Here is a 20,400-nt window from a genome sequence, read left to right on the forward strand (position 1 = left end):
ACCCATCCTCATTTGGGCGACAACAGACAACATGACTATAACATTAACAGTTTTAACATGAAGTCAGTTTCGTTGATGTTATAAACTCTTCATTGATGGAAACTTGAGTGCAAAACTGTTCATGACAACTATGGAATCAATTTTGTGCCAAAATGTTCATACAATACTTTTGAAATATCAAACAAAAACGACAAATCAAAATACAAAAAAAAAGTCAATTTTTTTAGACTGGCAAACAAATTATTCGTGTAATCATGCAAAATATCAGTCTGTTACTCTTCAGAAACCTTTTATTTTTGTTCCGCGTCTTTCTCAGTTTTGTTTGACGTAATTTATTTTGGTTGCGATTCCAGCTTTCTCGTTTGCGCTCCCTGACTTTTTGCTTGCAGTTTTGGCACAAACTTCACGTGTGGGTGGGCTGTCCAGGAATGCATTCCCATTGGGTAACTTGTGTTTGACTGACAGCTACGCTCAGCGATTCCCTACTCGGATTCTGGCGGACTGTTTGACGAGTGACCGATCCATTGACGGTAAACAAGGATCGAGTGGACTTCAGTGGCGACTATGATATTGAATTAATTCAACAAAGTGTAAGTACGGGACAAATGTGCTGTATGTGTTTCGTGGCAAGTCAAATGTTAGCCTTAGCTCCACTACCCAATATAATAGCTGTCTTGCTAACGTTAAACACGCCTGCATAATGTGCACTACTGCAACACATACAACACATTTGTCCCGTACTTACACTTTGTTGAATTAATTCAATATCATAGTCGCCACTGAAGTCCACTCGATCCTTGTTTACCGTCAATGGATCGGTCACTCGTCAAACAGTCCGCCAGAATCCGAGTAGGAAATGGCTGAGCGTAGCTGTCAGTCAAACACAAGTTAGCCAATGGGAATGCATTCCTGGACAGCCCACCCACACGTGAAGTTTGTGCCAAAACTGCAAGCAAAAAGTCAGGGAGCGCAAACGAGAAAGCTGGAATCGCAACCAAAATAAATTACATCAAACAAAACTGAGAAAGACGCGGAACAAAAATAAAAGGTTTCTGAAGAGTAATAGACTGATATTTTGCACGATTACACGAATAATTTGTTTGCCAGTCTAAAAAAATTGACTTTTTTTTTTTTGTATTTTGATTTGTCGTTTTTGTTTGATATTTCAAAAGTATTGTATGAACATTTTGGCACAAAATTGATTCCATAGACAACTGCAGTCCTAAAGTTAGCAAGCCAACTGTAGTCCTCAGCCATAAAAGCATTACTGTAAGAGTCCAGAGCGTCTTCCAAGTGTGACTTTCAACTGTCCACATGGGGCCGTCCTCCACAGGAGCGATGCGATGAGACTCCAACCAGACATAGGGCACCAGGATGGATCAGGCAAGTCCGAGGGGCAGAAGAGGTCAGCATCTCGATCCCAGGACCGACATGTAACTCAGAGGGACAGATTTGGGGGAGAGAGAGAGAAAGAAAACGCAGGTTGTTAGGTATGCCCAATGTCACCTGAATAAGTAGGAACAGTATACATTATTGCACTGAGTACAAGAAGGGACTCCGGCAACTATCTATGACAGCAAAACTAAAAGGGGAGAACCATTTGTAACTTCTTAGAACTGCTGCTGTAATCATAAAGACTGTCGGGACTGTTATTCTGCTCATAACGAACATCCTGTAAACGTACTTGGTACGGGTTTTTCTTCCTCGTCTTTACCTGTATACTGTAACGATTTATAATCTCATTATCCGGTGTAACTCGAGGATTCGTTCCTGTTTAGGTTTCTCAACCCCCCTGCCCCCGTGTCTCGGGATGATTTTCCTCACCACTGTCCTTTCTTGCTTGCTCATTAGGATTTAAATCTGTATTCAGCTTTCTGTAAAGCTGCCTTAAGGCCTCTGCATGCTCTTGCGACAAGGCTTTCGCAGATAGCTTTTCGCAGACAGTTGTAATTTATTGTTGAGCGGGGAGTAATAGGCGTGCGCCATGTTATTCACCGGCACAACGCAAGGGGGCGCAAAGTCACTAGGAGTAGTTGGTGGGTGTGGTTAGTGGAGTGTTTATCCTCCGGTTACTTATAATGACTAGAACTTTTTTTTAATTTTTTTATAATGACTAGAACTGGAGTCGTGTAGATGTACGTACTTCCTCAATCAACCGCTCTTCATGCTGCTCCATCTTCGCTCGTGTTTTTAAAAATGCCGGTCGTGAAAACAAACCAAACCGGGGAAAGTAGGGAAGCGGAAGTGCGTGTACAGCGGATGTAGAGTGGACCAATCAGAGCCCTCTTGTCTGCGGCGCTGTCTGCGAGGCTTCTGCGGTGGTCACAATTTTTGGGAGGTGCGCGCAGAGCGTCTGCAAAGGTGGGGGGGGCTACGCAGACACTCTCTGCTACGCTGTCTGCGAGGACTGGGTTGTCAGCATAAATTGGCCTTTAGGGCGGCACGGTGGTGTAGTGGTTAGCGCTGTCGCCTCACAGCAAGAAGGTTCTGGGTTCGAGCCCAGCGGCCAACGGGGGCCTTTCTGTGCGGAGTTTGCATGTTCTCCCCGTGTCTGCGTGGGTTTCCTCCGGGTGCTCCGGTTTCCCCCACAGTCCAAAGACATGCGGTTAGGTTAACATAGGACGGCCTTGGGCTGAAGTGCCCAAGAGTGGCGGCGCGTACGTATGCAGCGGCTTTGCTCTCCTGTGATGAACTAAAAAAAAAAAAAAAATTCATTGTACATTTGCGCAGTGACAATAAAAGGCATTCTATTCTATTCTTATGGTCTCAAATACAAAGTTGAATGATTTTCGAACTTGTTTTTTTGCACCCAGTTCATTCTCTCAGTTTTGCGTACGTTTTACAATGCCTTATTGTTGACACACAGTCTCAGGCTCAATATAGTTGATAGATTTCGTGTCATGAATATTCATGCTGCGCTGTACAAAGTCGTCATCAGATTTCACACACGAAACACCGGACAGCGACAGTAGGTTGAGCCTCTCCTTTCACTTTAAATGGGACCGGGATGAATGGACTAAAATATGCACTCTGTATTCATTGATAGCATCTTTAGCTCGAGGTAATTGAGGCTCTTTTTCCTCTCGGGTTGAATGAATAATGACTTCATCCGATCCAGCCTCGCCAAAAAAAAAAAAATAAATAAAATAAACTTCATTGTTTTGCCCTTATAAAAGGAGATTCCTCGCTTTCAGCTGGGAACGATGTCTTCTGTGTAAATTTTTCTTCATTTTAATCCCTCCATCTCCTATTTTCCCCACTAGCTCAAGCATGAAGTGAGGCAGCAGGGCGGCTGGGAGCAGCGGAGGGTGTTAAACCACAGCTGATAAATCAGTCACTGCTCACCCAGTTTGCCTGGATCTCTGGGGATCGGGACATGACGAGCAAAGTATTTGCTGGCATCCCCCCCCCCCCCCCCCTCCCCAATCCCTTCCCCCTCCTTTTTAATCAGCCTTTTTTTCACAGAGGGCCGAGTTATGTGTTGCTGTTTTTGTTAGCGTTCTTGGATGAAAGAGCTCTGTGTTGGGAGAATCTGCTGCTGGTCTTAGCAGAAAGAAAAAGAAGGAAGACTTCTTCTTTTTTGACATCATTTTCCCACATATTCCATTGGCTGAGGGGCACACTTGAAAATGAAAGGGAAAGCTCTTTTGTGGAAAGGCCATTCCTGTATGGAAGCATTCCACTTTTCCTTTTCCTATTTTTCCTCCAGTGTTTTCATTAAGCAGCAGCAACAAGAGGGAGGTTTATGCAGAAATGCCACTCGTCTGTGCCTACACACACACACACACACACACACACACACACACACACACGGAGACAGAGAGCAAAAGAAATTCTCATGTTTTAGTCTTGCCAGAGTGCAGCGAGCGATACCGATTGTTCAGTTTTGCATTCTGTGTTTCGATATCTGGTTAATGCTAATCACAATTTGATGTCAGACCCTGATTATTACTTTTGAGTTGCAGTGCAACACCCCCCCCCCCCCCGGTTAATTATTGATCCTGGTTGGTCAGAAAGTGCTGATTTAATTTTCTAAGGGTGTATTCAGACCAGGATAGTTCGATAGTTCACTTGCTTTGGTCCGAACCAAATGTTTTTTTTTTTTTTCATTTTGTTACGGTTCGCTTTCACACTGTACATTTTAGTAAGCGGACCAAAATCTGTCAACAAAGCCACGCACCCTGAGGTCGTTCAGCTATTGGTCAGAGACGACACGCGCACAAAGCGTTAAGTTCAAAAGTAGTCATGGAGGCTTTCCGTGCTGTTATTCTTTTTAATGTCATCAAAGCTATATGCTTTTTCCAGTTTTTACTGTTTTCACAATTGTGCGATTACTATGCTGTTGTACAAGTAATTTATCAACGACGACGACAAAGGGCAAGGCGGCTACGGAGGATAGCGCTGATGAGCGCACATCATGTTGTGACAGTTCTGGCTCTTCACGCAATAGATGAATTTCTTTTTTGCGTCGCTAGTACCGCCACTTTTTGAAAGAATGTCCCTGATTTTAATGTAGGTCTGACGGAGTTTCTTCACTTTTAGCCCACATTGTCCTGGGGAGCGCGTGAACCCCTTCTCCTTCATTTTCTCACTGAATACAGCAAACACGTCGGCATTTTTGTGTGTTCTCTCCAAAAGCTCAGATATGTGGACATCTGCCCATATATCCACAAGGGTACGCGTTTCTTCCTCGGCCCACGTTTGCCCCCTACTCATTTTTTGTACTCGCCTACCACTGGTGACTGAACGACCCTTGACAACCGAAACAGTGTTTGCGCTTTGCGGTGGAGTGTCAAGACTCTGTTTCCCATAATGCTCGACAAATGACGGAAGCTCCCGAGGTACAAAAAAGCAAAACTGTCGGATTAGGTCCGGTCTGCTTTCACACCTCCAAAAGGTCCGCACCAGGGTTCCTTTGGTCCGGACCGAATCCGACCTTGCAGCTCGGTCTCGGTCCGCTTGTTTGGTCCGGACCAGAGTTCGGTGGTTTGTATTCAGACCAACCCAAAAGGTCCGGACCAAGGGAAATTTGGTTCGTTTGGTCCGGACCAAACAACGTAGTTGTGAATACGCCCTTGTTTGATGGGTGCGCCACATAATCCACGTGATTTTTCTAAAAAGCTGTCTTCATTTTGGGTTCCTGTGAAAATGAACTTTTCTGTGATGAGACTTTTTTTATTAGAGCTTTTTGGAAGGAGTCTCCAGTGTCAGTCCTTTTGTAAAAGTCAGAAGTAAAGCTCTTCTGACATGGGAAAGTCTTCAGGACCGAGCGCTTTCTGCTTTCGTGGTTTCTCGTGTGTGTGTGTGTGTGGGGGGGGTTAATTCAGTTTAAAAGAGAAACTAATACTTCTATAACATTTTATCATAAGTAATAATAAGAACTAATAATTCCACTATATTAAACAGATATAAAGTATGCTGTCTTTTGAATTGATGATAAAAAGTAATAATTGGGTGGCACGGTGGTGGTGTGGTTAGTACTGTCTCCTCACAGCAAGAAGGTTCCAGGTTCGAACCTCTCAGCCGGCGAGGGCCTTTCTGTGTAGAGTTTGCGTGTTCTTCCCATGTCTGCGTGGGTTTCTTCCGGGTGCTCTGGTTTCCCCCACAGTCCAAAGACATGCGGATTCGGTACAATGGGACCACTGTAATAGTTTTCACTGACGTCACGGCATTCCGGGGAACGCCCTCCAGCCGCCATATTGTGGGGCAAACAAAGGACCATCGCCATTACTGGCTACGTTATCTCGGACGAATTTATAAAGTTATATAGTCAGTTTTCTAAAATAAAGATCAATGTCGGCAAAATCAAGCAAACGGAAGTATATGGATACATTGGACAACATCTCACGATAACGGTATGCAGCCAAACTGGCCTTGATTGGGGGAATTGACCCCTACGAAGTGGACAAAGATGCATTTTCAAGTGACTATGCAGGGCTGCCATCCATATCGTACCCTTATATTGTGAACTGTTTCGTGAATAGTAAAAGTGCCTACACACTTGACGACCTCAAAGCATACAAGTCGCTGGAGTCATACAATTATTTTGTCTGTGGCTGGGTCCGCGAAGTCCACCATATAAAACCAAGTGACAGTCGTGTCCTAATTACAGCCAAGGTATGTAAACATTGGAATTTTAGAGCTCTCAACACCTGCATATAAATGTGTGTGTATAATATCGAGTTGATTTAAGACTATTATGAATACTGTGCAATATTACTTTGCATCGGAAAGCTGCGCACATTTGCGCGAAGGTGCGCAAATGTGCGCAGCTTTCCGAGTCACCTGTTTTTTTTTCTCATCCTTATACTTCCTATGTTTCATGGACTGTAACGGATTTGCTTATTTAGTAATTTTAATACAGAATTTACTTTGAAATTATAATCAGACACTCCAACGCCCCCCCCCCCCCCCCCCCCCCAAAAAAAAAAAATCGGATCTGTGCGATTCAGCCGTGAAAAAGGCGCATCCACCAAAAGGCGCGCTGTTTGCATCCCTGCATACAGAATAGACCTAAAATGTTTTTCAAAAATGACCCTTGCGTGAGTGAAGTGACAATTGTCAAATAGAAACGTGACAAATGAGCGATATTAAATGTACATTACAATGTAAATGTACACTCAGCGGTTCCAGTTAGGCATTCTCCAGAGATTGTTTACACGATGTTTTGGTTTCCAAAAACAAACTTAAACACAATTAATTGTTTATTTAAACAACTTACCACTTATAAAATGATCAGAGCAGACTTTGCTGTGTTTGGAAGGCTGATAATCCTTGCGGTTGATTTCTTGCAAGCCATAGATTTCTCCTTTGTATGCTGAGTTTCTTTGTTTGCTCGCCTTCGTGCTCCCGTACAGTGGGAATTCCATAAAAGCTCCGCTTGACGTCATCATCTGACCTATTACGACAGCCGTGAATACAACAAGTGTACACATTGCTAGCTTTAAATAGCCTGCTTGGGTTCTTTTGAAGACTTTGTACTCGCGCGTTACAATGTGTGCTCAGTCACCCGTACGGTAAGCTTGACCCGCAAGATGGCCGCCACTAGGGAATCCCCGACTCTGTGACGTCATGTGAAAACTATCTATTGGCACAAGCTGTAGTGGTTTCCCAGCCATAATGTATGTACATATATAGATCTTGCTATGGCAAATCAAATAAATCAATTGGCAAGCTGGTATTGTAAAAAGTAGTGCTATAAAAGGAATGCAATCGTTTGGTGCGTGCTGTTATAGGAAAGTAACCTCTGGGTGGTGACAGTGACTCTAACTTCACGTTCACGCCACAAAATATCACTCCATTTCCTCATGCCGTGCCGTTGTTTTTAAATTCCTTCTATAATTATTTTCTAATTCAGTCGTTTGGTACACAAAACAGTCCGTCTTTAATTCCCAGCATACTTAAATGTTACGACTGTTTGTTTATAGTCATGCTGTCTGTTGTTGCCCAAATGAGGATGGGTTCCCTTTTGAGTCTGGTTCCTCTCGAGGTTTCTTCCTCATGTCGTCTGAGGGAGTTTTTCCTCGCCACCGTCGCCGCAGGCGTGCTCATTGGGGATAGATTAGGGATAAAATTAGCTCATGTTTTAAGTCATTCAAATTCTGTAAAGCTGCTTTGAGACAATGTTTATTGTTCAAAGCGCTATACAAATAAACTTGACCTTGATTTAAACTGAGCAGTTGGGAAAAACTAGCATCTGGTACAATTTTATGCAAGCAGGAAGCTGGAATTGTAAGTAAATAGTGTCCCACTTTCTGTCCCTTTTTCTCCTCCTGCTTTCGCTCAGGTGGGTCTGTTAGACCTGGAGTTAAATCGGCTAACCAAGGCTCTGTTCCTGGCCCAGCTGGTGCTATCGATCGTCATGGTGGCTCTGCAGGGTTTCATCGGGCCCTGGTTCCGCAACCTGTTCCGCTTCGTAGTGCTCTTCTCCTACATCATCCCCATCAGGTAGACCTGGCTTATTATAACCTCAAGGCATGGAACGATATAGCATGCAATGATGAATCACAATACAAATTTATGATTTTTTTTATTTGATTAAATAAAAAACGAATCACGATTATTATTGGGCTGCGTTATCTTGTTTTTTTTTCTAGCTGTAATTGCATTGCTTAGACCGCAGAGGGCACAGTAACAATGTACAATCGTGGGAATGAACAGGACTTCATCGTAGGTGGAAGTAACACAGCTGTAATGCTGCAAAAACACAGATGTAAAAGGGGAACGTGCTATTGTGTGATTGACTACAAATAGATTTAACAAGGAATCGGAGCCCTCTTTTTAGAGTGCTGAAGGATGAAGAAAAGAGAAGCAAATGGCGGTAGTGCAAATGTTTTAAGTTTATTAACAAATGGGCATTTTCTTTTTTTGTTTTTAATAAAAGGAACATTTTCATTAATATGCTACTTTACTAGCCTAGTAAACTAGACCCACCCGCCTAGCGGCCAAAAATATTTTTGCCTACGAGTGGGTCTAGCCTCGCACCATATCAACAAAACACCCCGGGCATCAAATCGTGCCCGCCAATCACAACGCAAGGTTTTTGTTTGGATTCTTTGGGCGGGCTTTTGCAGGAGTGACGACAAAGCTGCGCGACGCTGGAGAAAGCGCAGCAGGAAAGATGGCTACGGCTAGTGAACAGCGCGCGTTTGACTCGGCTTTGGAATCAGTTTTAGAAGAATTAGACTTGGAGTTTTCGTTGAAACATGAGCAGGAAGAGGCTCTCCGCTCATTCCTTTTCAAGAAGGACGTTTTCGCTGTTTTGCCGACCGGCTATAGCAAAAGTCTGATCTACCAGCTGGTTCCGCTCGTAGCCAAAAGGATGGGGCTAGTTTGTGCAGTACGAAGAATTAATAAACAGCTTTGAAACATTACTTTTTGATTGTTTCTTATTTTCCCGTTATTTTAAATTTAAGGGAAATTTATTTCACCAAACACCACTAAATAAAAATAAAAACTCTCAAACAGTTTAAGCAAACCCTTGAAAAACACTTGGAAAAAAAAAAGTGTATGTGGTACAGACTCCAAACTTGTGGTCATTATCTCCAAACTTCTTAATATCTAGAACCTGTTTATTAATTAATACGCATTTTGAAAAATTATATTTATTTCAAGGCCTCCCCCACTGCTTTCTGTCGCTCTGACTACGTCACAGTCACTGTTGCGCTGATTGGTCAGAGCCTTGGTCTATACGCACAGAGACAGTTTGAAAGACAGTGGGTTGTTCCTCCCACACCCTTCGGAAATGTCTACGAGCGAGGCCAGACTAAATATTCACATTTAGTCTGGCTTGCCAGGCTACTACTTTACGCCAGCCTTTACAAATGTGGGCAAATGCTTTTTAAGAAAAGTGAGCTTTTTTTTTCTTTTTTAATTTAAATATTGAAGTTGATGGGAAACAGGAAAATAAATGTGGGTGGGTTGTTTTTTTTTTTTTTTTTTTTTTGGGTAATTTTCTTTTTTCACAAATATCGTGGAAAAAAACTAATCATAAATTTGGTGAATCATTACATGCATCATAATATAAATGTCATAGCAGGACCCGACATGTCTCTTCTCTCTGAAATACTATACTGCAGTTTTAGATGCTTTTAAACACACCAGTTGCACAACTGACAATTTTGGCTGATGCGTCCATTTTAACGTTTATCTTTCCCTGACCACTGGTGTGCAATTTTAAAGACCTTTCTTTTGAAATCTACCGAATATCATCAAAGAATGTCAAACACCTCTTTGGAGAAGTAAACAGTTAAAAAGGTTATTTTGCTTGCGTGTGTGTATTTTGAATTTTATATATAATTTCAAATACCATTTCTAGGTCCCTATTTAAATGTAAAGGAATGTGTGAGCTTCACCATGTTTTGTATAATTCTGTCTTTTTTTAAATTTATAAATTTACGATTAGTTTTTTTTTCCACGATATTTGTGAAAATAAATGAAAATTACAAAAAAAAAAACCCACCCACATTTATTTTCCTTTTCCCCCATCAACTTCAATATTAAAGTTTTATTTTCTTAAACAGCATTTGCCCACATTTTTAACGGTTGGAGTAAAGTAGTATATTAAAGAAAAATGTTCCTTTTATTAAAAACAAAAAAGTTAACAAATAGGCATTTTCTTAATAAACTTAAAACATTTGCACTACCACCATTTGCTTCTTTTCTTCATCCTTCAGCACTCTAAAAAGAGGGCTCCGATTCTTTGTTAAATCTATTTGTAGTCAATCACACAATAGCACGTTCCCCTTTTACATCTGTGTTTTTGCAGCATTACAGCTGTTACTTCCACCTACGATGAAGTCCTGTTCATTCCCATGATTATACATTGTTGTTATTATATAAGTATACAGAACATGGTGATGCTCACGCATTCCCTTACGTTTAAATAGGGACCTAGAAATGGTACAGAATATTCAAGATATCGAACTTTTTTTCTTTGTTTTAAATATTTCAACCTTTTAAAACCTTCTGTCAATTTTTAAATTTATAAATTAAGAAAAAAAAATCCCATATTTTTAATATGATCCAAGACTTTTGGACCTCACTGTATACTTTGTAGCTATGGCAAAGTTTGTTTTATTTAATCAGTGTTCATCAGGTCTCCACTTGCTCACTACCTGTGGGTTGTTTTTTTTTTGTATTTTCAAATACGGCACATTTTAAATTCCAGGCATTTAGCAGACGCTTTTATCCAGAGTGACGTACAACATACCCAGAGCAGCCTGGGGAGCATTTTGAGGGTTAGGTGCCTTGCTCAAGGGCACTTCAGTCATTCCTGCTGGTCCAGGGAATAGGCCATTTGCAGGAATTGGTCACGTGTCAATTTTCCCCATAGCAACAAGCCTGTGGTGGGCAAACGAACTTGACATTCCTTGACAACCATAAGAGTTGTCTAGCGAAGCAATCCATTTCTGTAGTAGCTGTTTTTACATTTTCTACTGTTTTTATTTATTTATTTATTTATTTATTTTACCCAAATTTTTGTGTGTACTTGGAAAAAGTTTGTGGTTAATTTCTGTTGTAAGTTACACTACCGTTCAAAAGTTTGGGGTCACCCAGACAATTTAGTGTTTTCCATGAAAAGTCACACTTTTATTTCCCACCATAAGTTGTCAAATGAATAGAAAATATAGTCAAGACATTTTTCTGGCCATTTTGAGCATTTAATCGACCCCACAAATGTGATGCTCCAGAAACTCAATCTGCTCAAAGGAAGGTCAGTTTTATAGCTTCTCTAAAGAGCTCAACTGTTTTCAGCTGTGCTAACATGATTGTACAAGGGTTTTCTAATCATCCATTAGCCTTCTGAGGCAATGAGCAAACACACTGTACCATTAGAACACTGGAGTGACCCTGCATTCATGTGCTCTGGGAAGATGATATTTTCCAGTTGGGAAGTGGTATTTACCAGTGTGTTGTGTTCACATGCTTTTGTTGTGGTTGACAAATTAAAGATGGTGGACCAGATTCAAGTTAGCAATAGTTAGTTAGCTATCGTTAGCAATAGCGTCTGCTCTGGATAGGTAAAAACAAACCATAACAACGCATTTTTAAAGGAAACGGATTTCTAATGTATTATATTACACTTGTTAATGGCGCAACATTGCATAGACACCAAAAACTACCCACTAGTACTAGTAAAAAAAAAAACTTTAGTAGCGTACAATGCTTAGCATTCAAGTGTCTTGTACCGCTCGCCGCCATGTTGAAAAGGTTAAAGTTCATCTCATCTCGGCAACTCGTGTATCAAAATTTTCTACGAGTTGCCCAGTGGAAAATACCACAAGAGTTCATGTGTGTTTTCCATGTCGACGTTTGGTATTTACCATAATTCCCATAGCACATGAACGCAGCATGAGAGTTGCTGGAAATGGGCCTCTATACACCTATGGAGATATTGCACCAAAAACCAGACATTTGCAGCTAGAATAGTCATTTACCACATTAGCAATGTATAGAGTGGATTTCTGATTAGTTTAAAGTGATCTTCATTGAAAAGAACAGTGCTTTTCTTTCAAAAATAAGGAAATTTCAAAGTGACCCCAAACTTTTGAACGGTAGTGTAAAGCAAATCATTGGCCGTAAAAGCGTTTTTTTTTTTATCTGTTTCTTATTGGCTAAAAACACATCTACAAATATATCTGTATTTTTCAAGAATCTTCACACATTCAGCAAATGATAAAGGTAGAAAAGGAGAAATTATAAGGTATAAACATCCCTGAGACATCCATCATTTCGCACGTGAATTTCTTTTGGCGGTGGCCAACTCGAGTCCAAAAAACTCTTTTACGACCAATGATTCGCTTTAACTTACAACTGAAGTTAAAACCACAAACTTTTCCCAAGTACATACGAGAATCCGGGTCAAAAAAGACAGTAGAAAAGGTAAAAACGAAAAATTCTAGAAATGGATTGCTTCGCTTCGCCAGTCAAGCTCTTATGGTTGTCAAGGAATGTCAAGTTAGCTTGCCCACCATGGGATTGTTGCTGTGGGGAGAATTTGACACGTGACCAATTCCTGCAAATAGCCTATTGAACCGGTGACCTTTTAGTCCCAAACCTGCTTCTCTAACCATTAGGCCTTGGCTTCTCCCAATCAGTGAGGACCATCATATGGTGTGAATTAAATTCTTCCCTCTCAGAAAAGATCTTGCTTAATTGGCTAAACACAAGGTGATATTTAGCTTTCCATAATGCAGCTCTCTCCACTGGAGTAAATAAGAGTCCAGTGACATTTCCTGGCTTTCCAAACATGTCTCTTTGCCTCACATGGCACACTTGTTCCCTCTCTTAGCAAGCTACTGCTTTTATGTCCGTGTGTTTTTTAGTCTGAGGGTGAATCTCGACATGGGGAAGTCGGCGTATGGCTGGATGATAATGAAGGATGAGAATATCCCTGGCACTGTGGTGAGAACCAGCACTATCCCTGAAGAGCTTGGCCGCCTCGTCTACCTGCTCACTGACAAGACAGGTACCAATGTCCGAGTAGGATGCTTCAAGGGTTACTCGAGTTCACATTTCACTCATCGTGAGTTCTGACTTGTCGTCCAATTTCGCACGTTACAGTGGACATACGGTAATTAGATTTGTAATCTCTCTGATTACGTGCCATATTCATCCACATGTCAGACACGATGCTTGGGCTACCATGAGAACAAGAATTGAGTTCTGTCACGGTGTAAAAAGTGGTTGGCATTAGTTCAGCATGTTGGATGACTTTCCAGTCGAGTCACTCGGGTTTTAAGTTATACCACAGCGCTCCCCCCCCCCCCCCCCCCCCAACAGCAGCTCTGAATGTTGTGCAGACCGTCATTGAAATCACATTTGCACTAATTACTAACTGTAATACACTATCTTTTCTATAGTAACAGCTCCGTCAGACACTTTTATGGTGGACACTTTGCATAATCTAAAGCAAACAATAAATGCATGGATTTCTATTTTGTTCATAATCCGATCCAGAAGTTAATTTGGTCATTGCTTAAGGACTACTCCCTACATTCAGATCAGGCTTGTAGTACTCGAGTCCAGGACTCAGACGTGAGTCTGACTTGTGCCTTGACTTGGACTCGTAAATTCGAGACGAGGACTTTATTTTTTGTGTCATGCCATAATAATTTGGCATAAGATATTATCTATATTTAATTTTGTAGTAATTTCGTGCAAGAGTGTCGCGCCTTGGTGCGGGCACCAGATAGCGCGCATGCCAGGCAGACTTGCGTGTGCACCATAAACGACTCGCACCTACACAGGATTAAGGCAAAATCAGCGCACCAATATTAAAAACTGTGAAAACGCACTCACTTCGCGAAGTATTGAGTTGTGTTGCTGATACATTACCGAGCCTTATTTCCTTGTTTGGTTTCCTGATCACTGATTTCCTGTTTCTCGTCTTTGATTCTACCGAGTCTACGATGGCCTGTTTATGCCTCACTCGACCTATTGTCTGTTTCACTGTTTTATGATTTTGCCTGCCGTTCTGGATTGTTGACCGTCTTCATTTGTATTAATAAACATGCCTTTGCGCTTACATCCGTCTCCCAACCATCTCTGACAGAATACTTCACACTCCCTGACAAAGAGAAGCACGTTCACCTGTTCATACGTCACGTTCAGGAACAAACTAATGTTAATGGTGTGAAAGCAGCCACCGTCAAATGGTGCAGTCTGAGTCTTGTTCTCGGACTTGACTCAGATCAATAGTGGACTCGACTCGAAATTTTCTTTTATGATTTGGACTTGACTCGGACTTGCATACTGGGGACTTGAAACTGGACTTGGTTTAGTGACTCGACTACAACGCTGATTCAGATTGTACTCAAGTTTGTACGAGTGTATATGTTAAAGTGCATATCACGGGTAAATTCAGGAGCAAGATCAATGTAATTCTCCTATTTTATATTAAACTTTGGTCAAATATCTGTCACGTTTTGCATTTTGTGCAATTTTTTTTTACCTTGCGCAATACCAGAAAAATTCAGTTGAAATCGAGCCATTTGAGGCGAATTGGTCCGCCTCTGAAAAAACTTGGCGTTTGGATTTCCCGGGAAACACTGATTTTCATGACGTCACGTGCGGGACGCCTCCCTCTGAATCCTACGTCAGCGCTGGTTTGTTTTATGAGAAAACGACCTGGTGGTTTTCTGCAAATTTCTTCAACGTTATCGCGTAATTATTAAAATGGTTAACAGATGTATCGTAGGAGGGTGTAGCAACACCAATCTTGATGGGATTAGTACTCATCGTTTTCCACATTGCGCTCAGGTGACAATTCCATATTTCAATGCAAAATCGCTAGCTGCTAAACTTGGTCTACACAGGCTGTGCACTGAAACCGTGCAAAGCTCTCGCAGCCTGCTGGCGCTTCCGCAGGTGACGTCACAAATCTGGCCCCAGACTCCCTTGGGATTTTTCCAGACGTGTTTTATTTTATTTTTTTCTGCTGTAGACAGATGACCTTGTGCAAAATTACCCTTCTGGATGAGTGTGTAAAGGGACATACTTTCATATTAAAAAAAAAAACTAATTTGGTCCAGGAGATGCACTTTAAAGTTTTCTGATCACTCAACTGCTTCATAAGTTATGAGGATGCGTATACACATGACTAATCCCAGCTTCATTATTATGCTTTTGTTTTTCTTAGGCACCCTCACTCAGAACGAGATGGTGTTTAAGCGACTCCATCTTGGCACCGTGTCCTATGGAATGGACACCATGGACGAGATCCAGAGCCACATTATACAGTCCTATGCTCAGGTGAGACAGAACAGGACCAAAGGAAGTGGCATCGGTGTGTGTTTTTAAATGGGTGATACTGTGATGGCAGTGCCATTGTAGAGTCCAGCTTTCTTTAGTTTTAATTTTTTTTTTAATCAAATTTCAACAAGCATACATTTAACCATTTAGAATAATATATGAATCCATCTTGGGTGACTTTTTTTAAAATATATACACTACCGTTCAAAAGTTTGGGGTCACCCGGACAATTTAGTGTTTTCCATGAAAAGTCACACTTTTATTTCCCACCATAAGTTGTCAAATGAATAGAAAATATAGTCAAGACATTTTTCTGGCCATTTTGAGCATTTAATCGACCCCACAAATGTGATGCTCCAGAAACTCAATCTGCTCAAAGGAAGGTCAGTTTTATAGCTTCTCTAAAGAGCTCAACTGTTTTCAGCTGTGCTAACATGATTGTACAAGGGTTTTCTAATCATCCATTAGCCTTCTGAGGCAATGAGCAAACACATTGTACCATTAGAACACTGGAGTGAGAGTTGCTGGAAATGGGCCTCTATACACCTATGGAGATATTGCACCAAAAACCACACATTTGCAGCTAGAATAGTCATTTACCACATTAGCAATGTATAGCGTGGATTTCTGATTAGTTTAAAGTGATCTTCATTGAAAAGAACAGTGCTTTTCTTTCAAAAATAAGGACATTTCAAAGTGACCCCAAACTTTTGAACGGTAGTGTAAAGGTGTCTGCTGAAGGCCTCTGCATGCTCTTGCGACAAGGCTTTCGCAGATAGCTTTTCGCAGACAGTTGTAATTTATCGTTGAGCGGGGAGTAATAGGCGTGCGCGATGTTATTCACCGGCACAACGCAAGGGGGCGCGAAGTCGCGAAATCGCTAGGAGTAGTTGGTGGGTGTGGTTAGTGGAGTGTTTATCCTCCGGTTACTTATAATGACTAGAACTGGAGTCGTATAGATGTACGTACTTCCTCGATCAACCGCTCTTCGTGCTGCTCCATCTTCGCTCGTGTTTTTAAAAATGGCGGCCGTGAAAACAAACCAAACCGGGAAAGTAGGGAAGCGGAAGTGCTTGTACAGTGGATGTAGAGTGGACCAATCAGAGCCCTCTTGTCTGTGATGCTGTCTGCGAGGCTTCTGCGGTGGTGACAATTTTTGGGAGGTGCACGCAGAGCATCTGCGAAGGTGGGGGGGCTACGCAGACACTGTCTGCGACGCTATCTGCGAGGACTGAGTTGTCAGCATAAATTGGCCTTGAGAGTGGCTGCACTTTGTTTTTCATTGTGTGACATGATTGAACAAACAGTAGAGGGTGCAATAACGTACAATAGCAGGAATGTAGATAACGTCATCGTAGGTGGAAGTAATGCAGCTGTTGAATGTTGAGGAACGTTCTGATGACTTAAAATGTAAAGGTTTTTTTTTTTTTTTAAATGCCTCTGCCACTAGGTGTGGAAGGCATTGTGCTTTTGCCTTGTCTGTCTGACTGTGATTTATTCATGCAATATCTCAAGGAGTGGGTGAATCTTTGTAGGATTTATATGGAATTATCCTTGTAACCAGCAGATGAACTTGGTACGCTTTAGACTCCATCCACAACAAGGTCAAGTGCTTCAGTAGCTTGCTTTCCTGTTTGTCATACATTTACATTAATGGCATTTAGCAGACGCTCTTATCCAGAGTGATGTATAACATACCCAGAGCCAGTTGGGGGTGAGGTTAGGCCTTGCTCAAGGGCACTTCAGCCATTCCTTTTGGTCCCAAAGCTGCTTCTCTAACCATTACACCATGGCTTCCCCTGTACCCTGAATATACAGAGGTGTTACTTAAAGTGCCATTCCACCATTGGATGTATTCTTTGGCATAAAATACAATAAATTTTTGACAACATGACTAGACAGAAAAATCTTTTAGCTTCAAAATGATATATCAAACATAATTTTTTTGACAACGACAAGTATATTAATTTTGCGACCAAAGTCACCTACCCTTTTAATTTCCGCGCGGTAGTGAAACGTGATGTCATCGGCAGGTTCCCCTTCTTGTGTACCACGTCATGTGTGATGTGGCACAGATTATCAGCAATGGCGGATAGAACGCGATTTCCACTTGTCGATTGCTGTGCCGATATTCACCATCGACCGTCTCCTTTGGGCATCACTTGCTATTTTCCTTCGCTTCTTTTCCGAAGCTGACAATCGCGTTCTATCTGCTATTGCTGATAATCTGTACCATGTCACACGTGACGTGGTACACAAGAAGGGGAACCTGCCGATGACATCATGTTTCACTACCGTGCGGAAATTAAAAGGGTAGGTGACTTTGGTCGCAAAATTAATATACTTGTCGTTGTCAAAAAATTATGTTTGATATATCATTTTGAAGCTAAAAGATTTCTCTGTCTAGTCATGTTGTCATAAAATATATTGTATTTTATGCCAAAGAATACATCCAATGGTGGAATGGCACTTTAAGCATTCATGATCAGAAACGCAAGGCCATGGTCTAAGATTCCCCCCCCAAAAAAAAATATCTGTCTCTCCATTTGAGGTTCTAGTTAGCATGATATCAAGAGAATGGTTTGCAGGATTGACTGTAGGCCTTCTTAGGAATTATTATTGTAACTAGCAGATGCACCGATAGGATTTTGAAGTTAGTCCAAACAGGGTCAACATCACAGCAAGGTCAAATATCTGGAATTTTCTTTTCCATTTCTTCGATAGTTTCCTTCCTGTTTAAAGTACATTTTAATGGTATCTGAGGAATACAAATTGGGAACAAGGAGTAGAACTGTTGTTGGTGTCAAGTTCTACATCTTACTTCCACCAACTTTGTTGGAGGAGGTTGTTTTCGCCTCAGTTTGTTTCTGTTCCCAACGTGACTCAAAAAGTAGTGAACATGTTTTTGATGAAATTTTGAGGAAAAGTGAGCCATGGGCCAAGGAACAATTATTGATTTTAGATTTTGATGCAAATCCAGGTATGTGGATCCAGGATATTCTAATATATGGCTTGGTGGAGGTATGAACTCCTACAGAGTGCCCTTCTAGTTTTATTATCCCCTGCTAGCCGAAAGGCCTGGGGGGGAATTTATGTCGTGGCAATGCCCGTCCTTCCTTCCCTCCCAGGAAGGGTACTCACCTTCTGAAATCAACTCCTCTCACAATTTTTGGAGGAATTTCACAAAACTTGGAAGGATTCTTTGTTGTATGTCTGTAATACACATATTGTAATTTCATTAAATTCAGTCACATTTTATCAGAGTTACAGTCCTTGATTAACAAAATTATAACCTGACAATTTCACGTGTGTGTTTTCCTTCTGAAATCAACTCCTCTCACTATTTTTGGAGGAATTTCACCAAACCTGGCGAAAGGCATTGTTGTATGTCAGTAGTACGCATATTATTTTGTTCAATTCAGTCGCATTTTGCCAGAGTTGTGGCCCTTGATTAACAACCTTGTACTTTCACAATTTCATGAAGGTGTCCTTGCCTTCTGACATCAACCCCTCTCGCAATTTTTGGACAAATTTCTCGAAGTTTGGCAAAAGGCCTTGTTATACAGTATGACGGTAATACGCATCCTGTGATTTAAATTTCGTTTGTGAAAAATTTACCAGAGTTTTGACCCTTGATTTGATTAACTTATACTTTTGATAATTCCATGAGGGTGGACGTTCTTCTGAAATCAACTCCTCTCACAATTTGTGGAGGGATTTCACCAAACTTGGCAAAAGGCTTTGTTATATGACCGTTATACGCAGATTGAAATTTCGTTTAATTTGGGCAAATTTTACCAAAGTTATGCCCTTGATTACAACCCTGATTCCAAAAAAGTTGGGACAAAGTACAAATTGTAAATAAAAATTGAATGCAATGATGTGGAAGTTTCAAAATTCCATATTTTATTCAGAATAGAACATAGATGACATATCAAATGTTTACACTGAGAAAATGTATCATTTAAAGAGAAAAATTAGGTGATTTTAAATTTCATGACAACACATCTCAAAAAAGTTGGGACAAGGCCATGTTTACCACTGTGAGACATCCCCTTTTCTCTTTACAACAGTCTGTAAACGTCTGGGGACTGAGGAGACAAGTTGCTCAAGTTTAGGGATAGGAATGTTAACCCATTCTTGTCTAATGTAGGATTCTAGTTGCTCAACTGTCTTAGGTCTTTTTTGTCGTATCTTCCGTTTTATGATGCGCCAAATGTTTTCTATGGGTGAAAGATCTGGACTGCAGGCTGGCCAGTTCAGTACCCGGACCCTTCTTCTACGCAGCCATGATGCTGTAATTGATCCAGTATGTGGTTTGGCATTGTCATGTTGGAAAATGCAAGGTCTTCCCTGAAAGAGACGTCGTCTGGATGGGAGCATATGTTGCTCTAGAACCTGGATATACCTTTCAGCATTGATGGTGTCTTTCCAGATGTGTAAGCTGCCCATGCCACACGCACTAATGCAACCCCATACCATCAGAGATGCAGGCTTCTGAACTGAGCGCTGATAACAACTTGGGTCGTCCTTCTCCTCTTTAGTCCGAATGACACGGCGTCCCTGATTTCCCTAAAGAACTTCAAATTTTGATTCGTCTGACCACAGAACAGTTTTCCACTTTGCCACAGTCCATTTTAAATGAGCCTTGGCCCAGAGAAGACGTCTGCGCTTCTGGATCATGTTTAGATACGGCTTCTTCTTTGAACTACAGAGTTTTAGCTGGCAACGGTGGATGGCACGGTGAATTGTGTTCACAGATAATGTTCTCTGGAAATATTCCTGAGCCCATTTTGTGATTTCCAATACAGAAGCATGTCTGTATGTGATGCAGTGCCGTCTAAGGGCCCGAAGATCACGGGCACCCAGTATGGTTTTCCGGCCTTGACCCTTACGCACAGAGATTCTTCCAGATTCTCTGAATCTTTTGATGATATTATGCACTGTAGATGATGATATGTTCAAACTCTTTGCAATTTTACACTGTCGAACTCCTTTCTGATATTGCTCCACTATTTGTGGGCGCAGAATTAGGGGGATTGGTGATCCTCTTCCCATCTTTACTTCTGAGAGCCGCTGCCACTCCAAGATGCTCTTTTTATACCCAGTCATGTTAATGACCTATTGCCAATTGACCTAATGAGT

At 41.4% G+C, this 20,400-nt stretch overlaps 1 protein-coding gene across 1 annotated transcript in view; it reads left to right on the forward strand.

Annotated features, from left to right (window-relative positions):
• The window catches only part of atp9b (ATPase phospholipid transporting 9B), a 150,298-nt gene that overhangs the window by 73,732 nt on the left and 56,166 nt on the right, over window positions 1–20,400 (forward strand). The window contains exons 12-14 of the mRNA XM_060942667.1: window positions 7,787–7,947; window positions 12,828–12,970; window positions 15,143–15,255. Of these exons, the coding sequence (XP_060798650.1) occupies window positions 7,787–7,947; window positions 12,828–12,970; window positions 15,143–15,255 (417 nt within the window). The remainder of the gene's footprint in view (window positions 1–7,786; window positions 7,948–12,827; window positions 12,971–15,142; window positions 15,256–20,400) is intronic.

The sequence above is a fragment of the Neoarius graeffei genome, chromosome 16 (genome assembly GCF_027579695.1).
Source record: "Neoarius graeffei isolate fNeoGra1 chromosome 16, fNeoGra1.pri, whole genome shotgun sequence".
Lineage (NCBI taxonomy): Eukaryota > Metazoa > Chordata > Actinopteri > Siluriformes > Ariidae > Neoarius > Neoarius graeffei.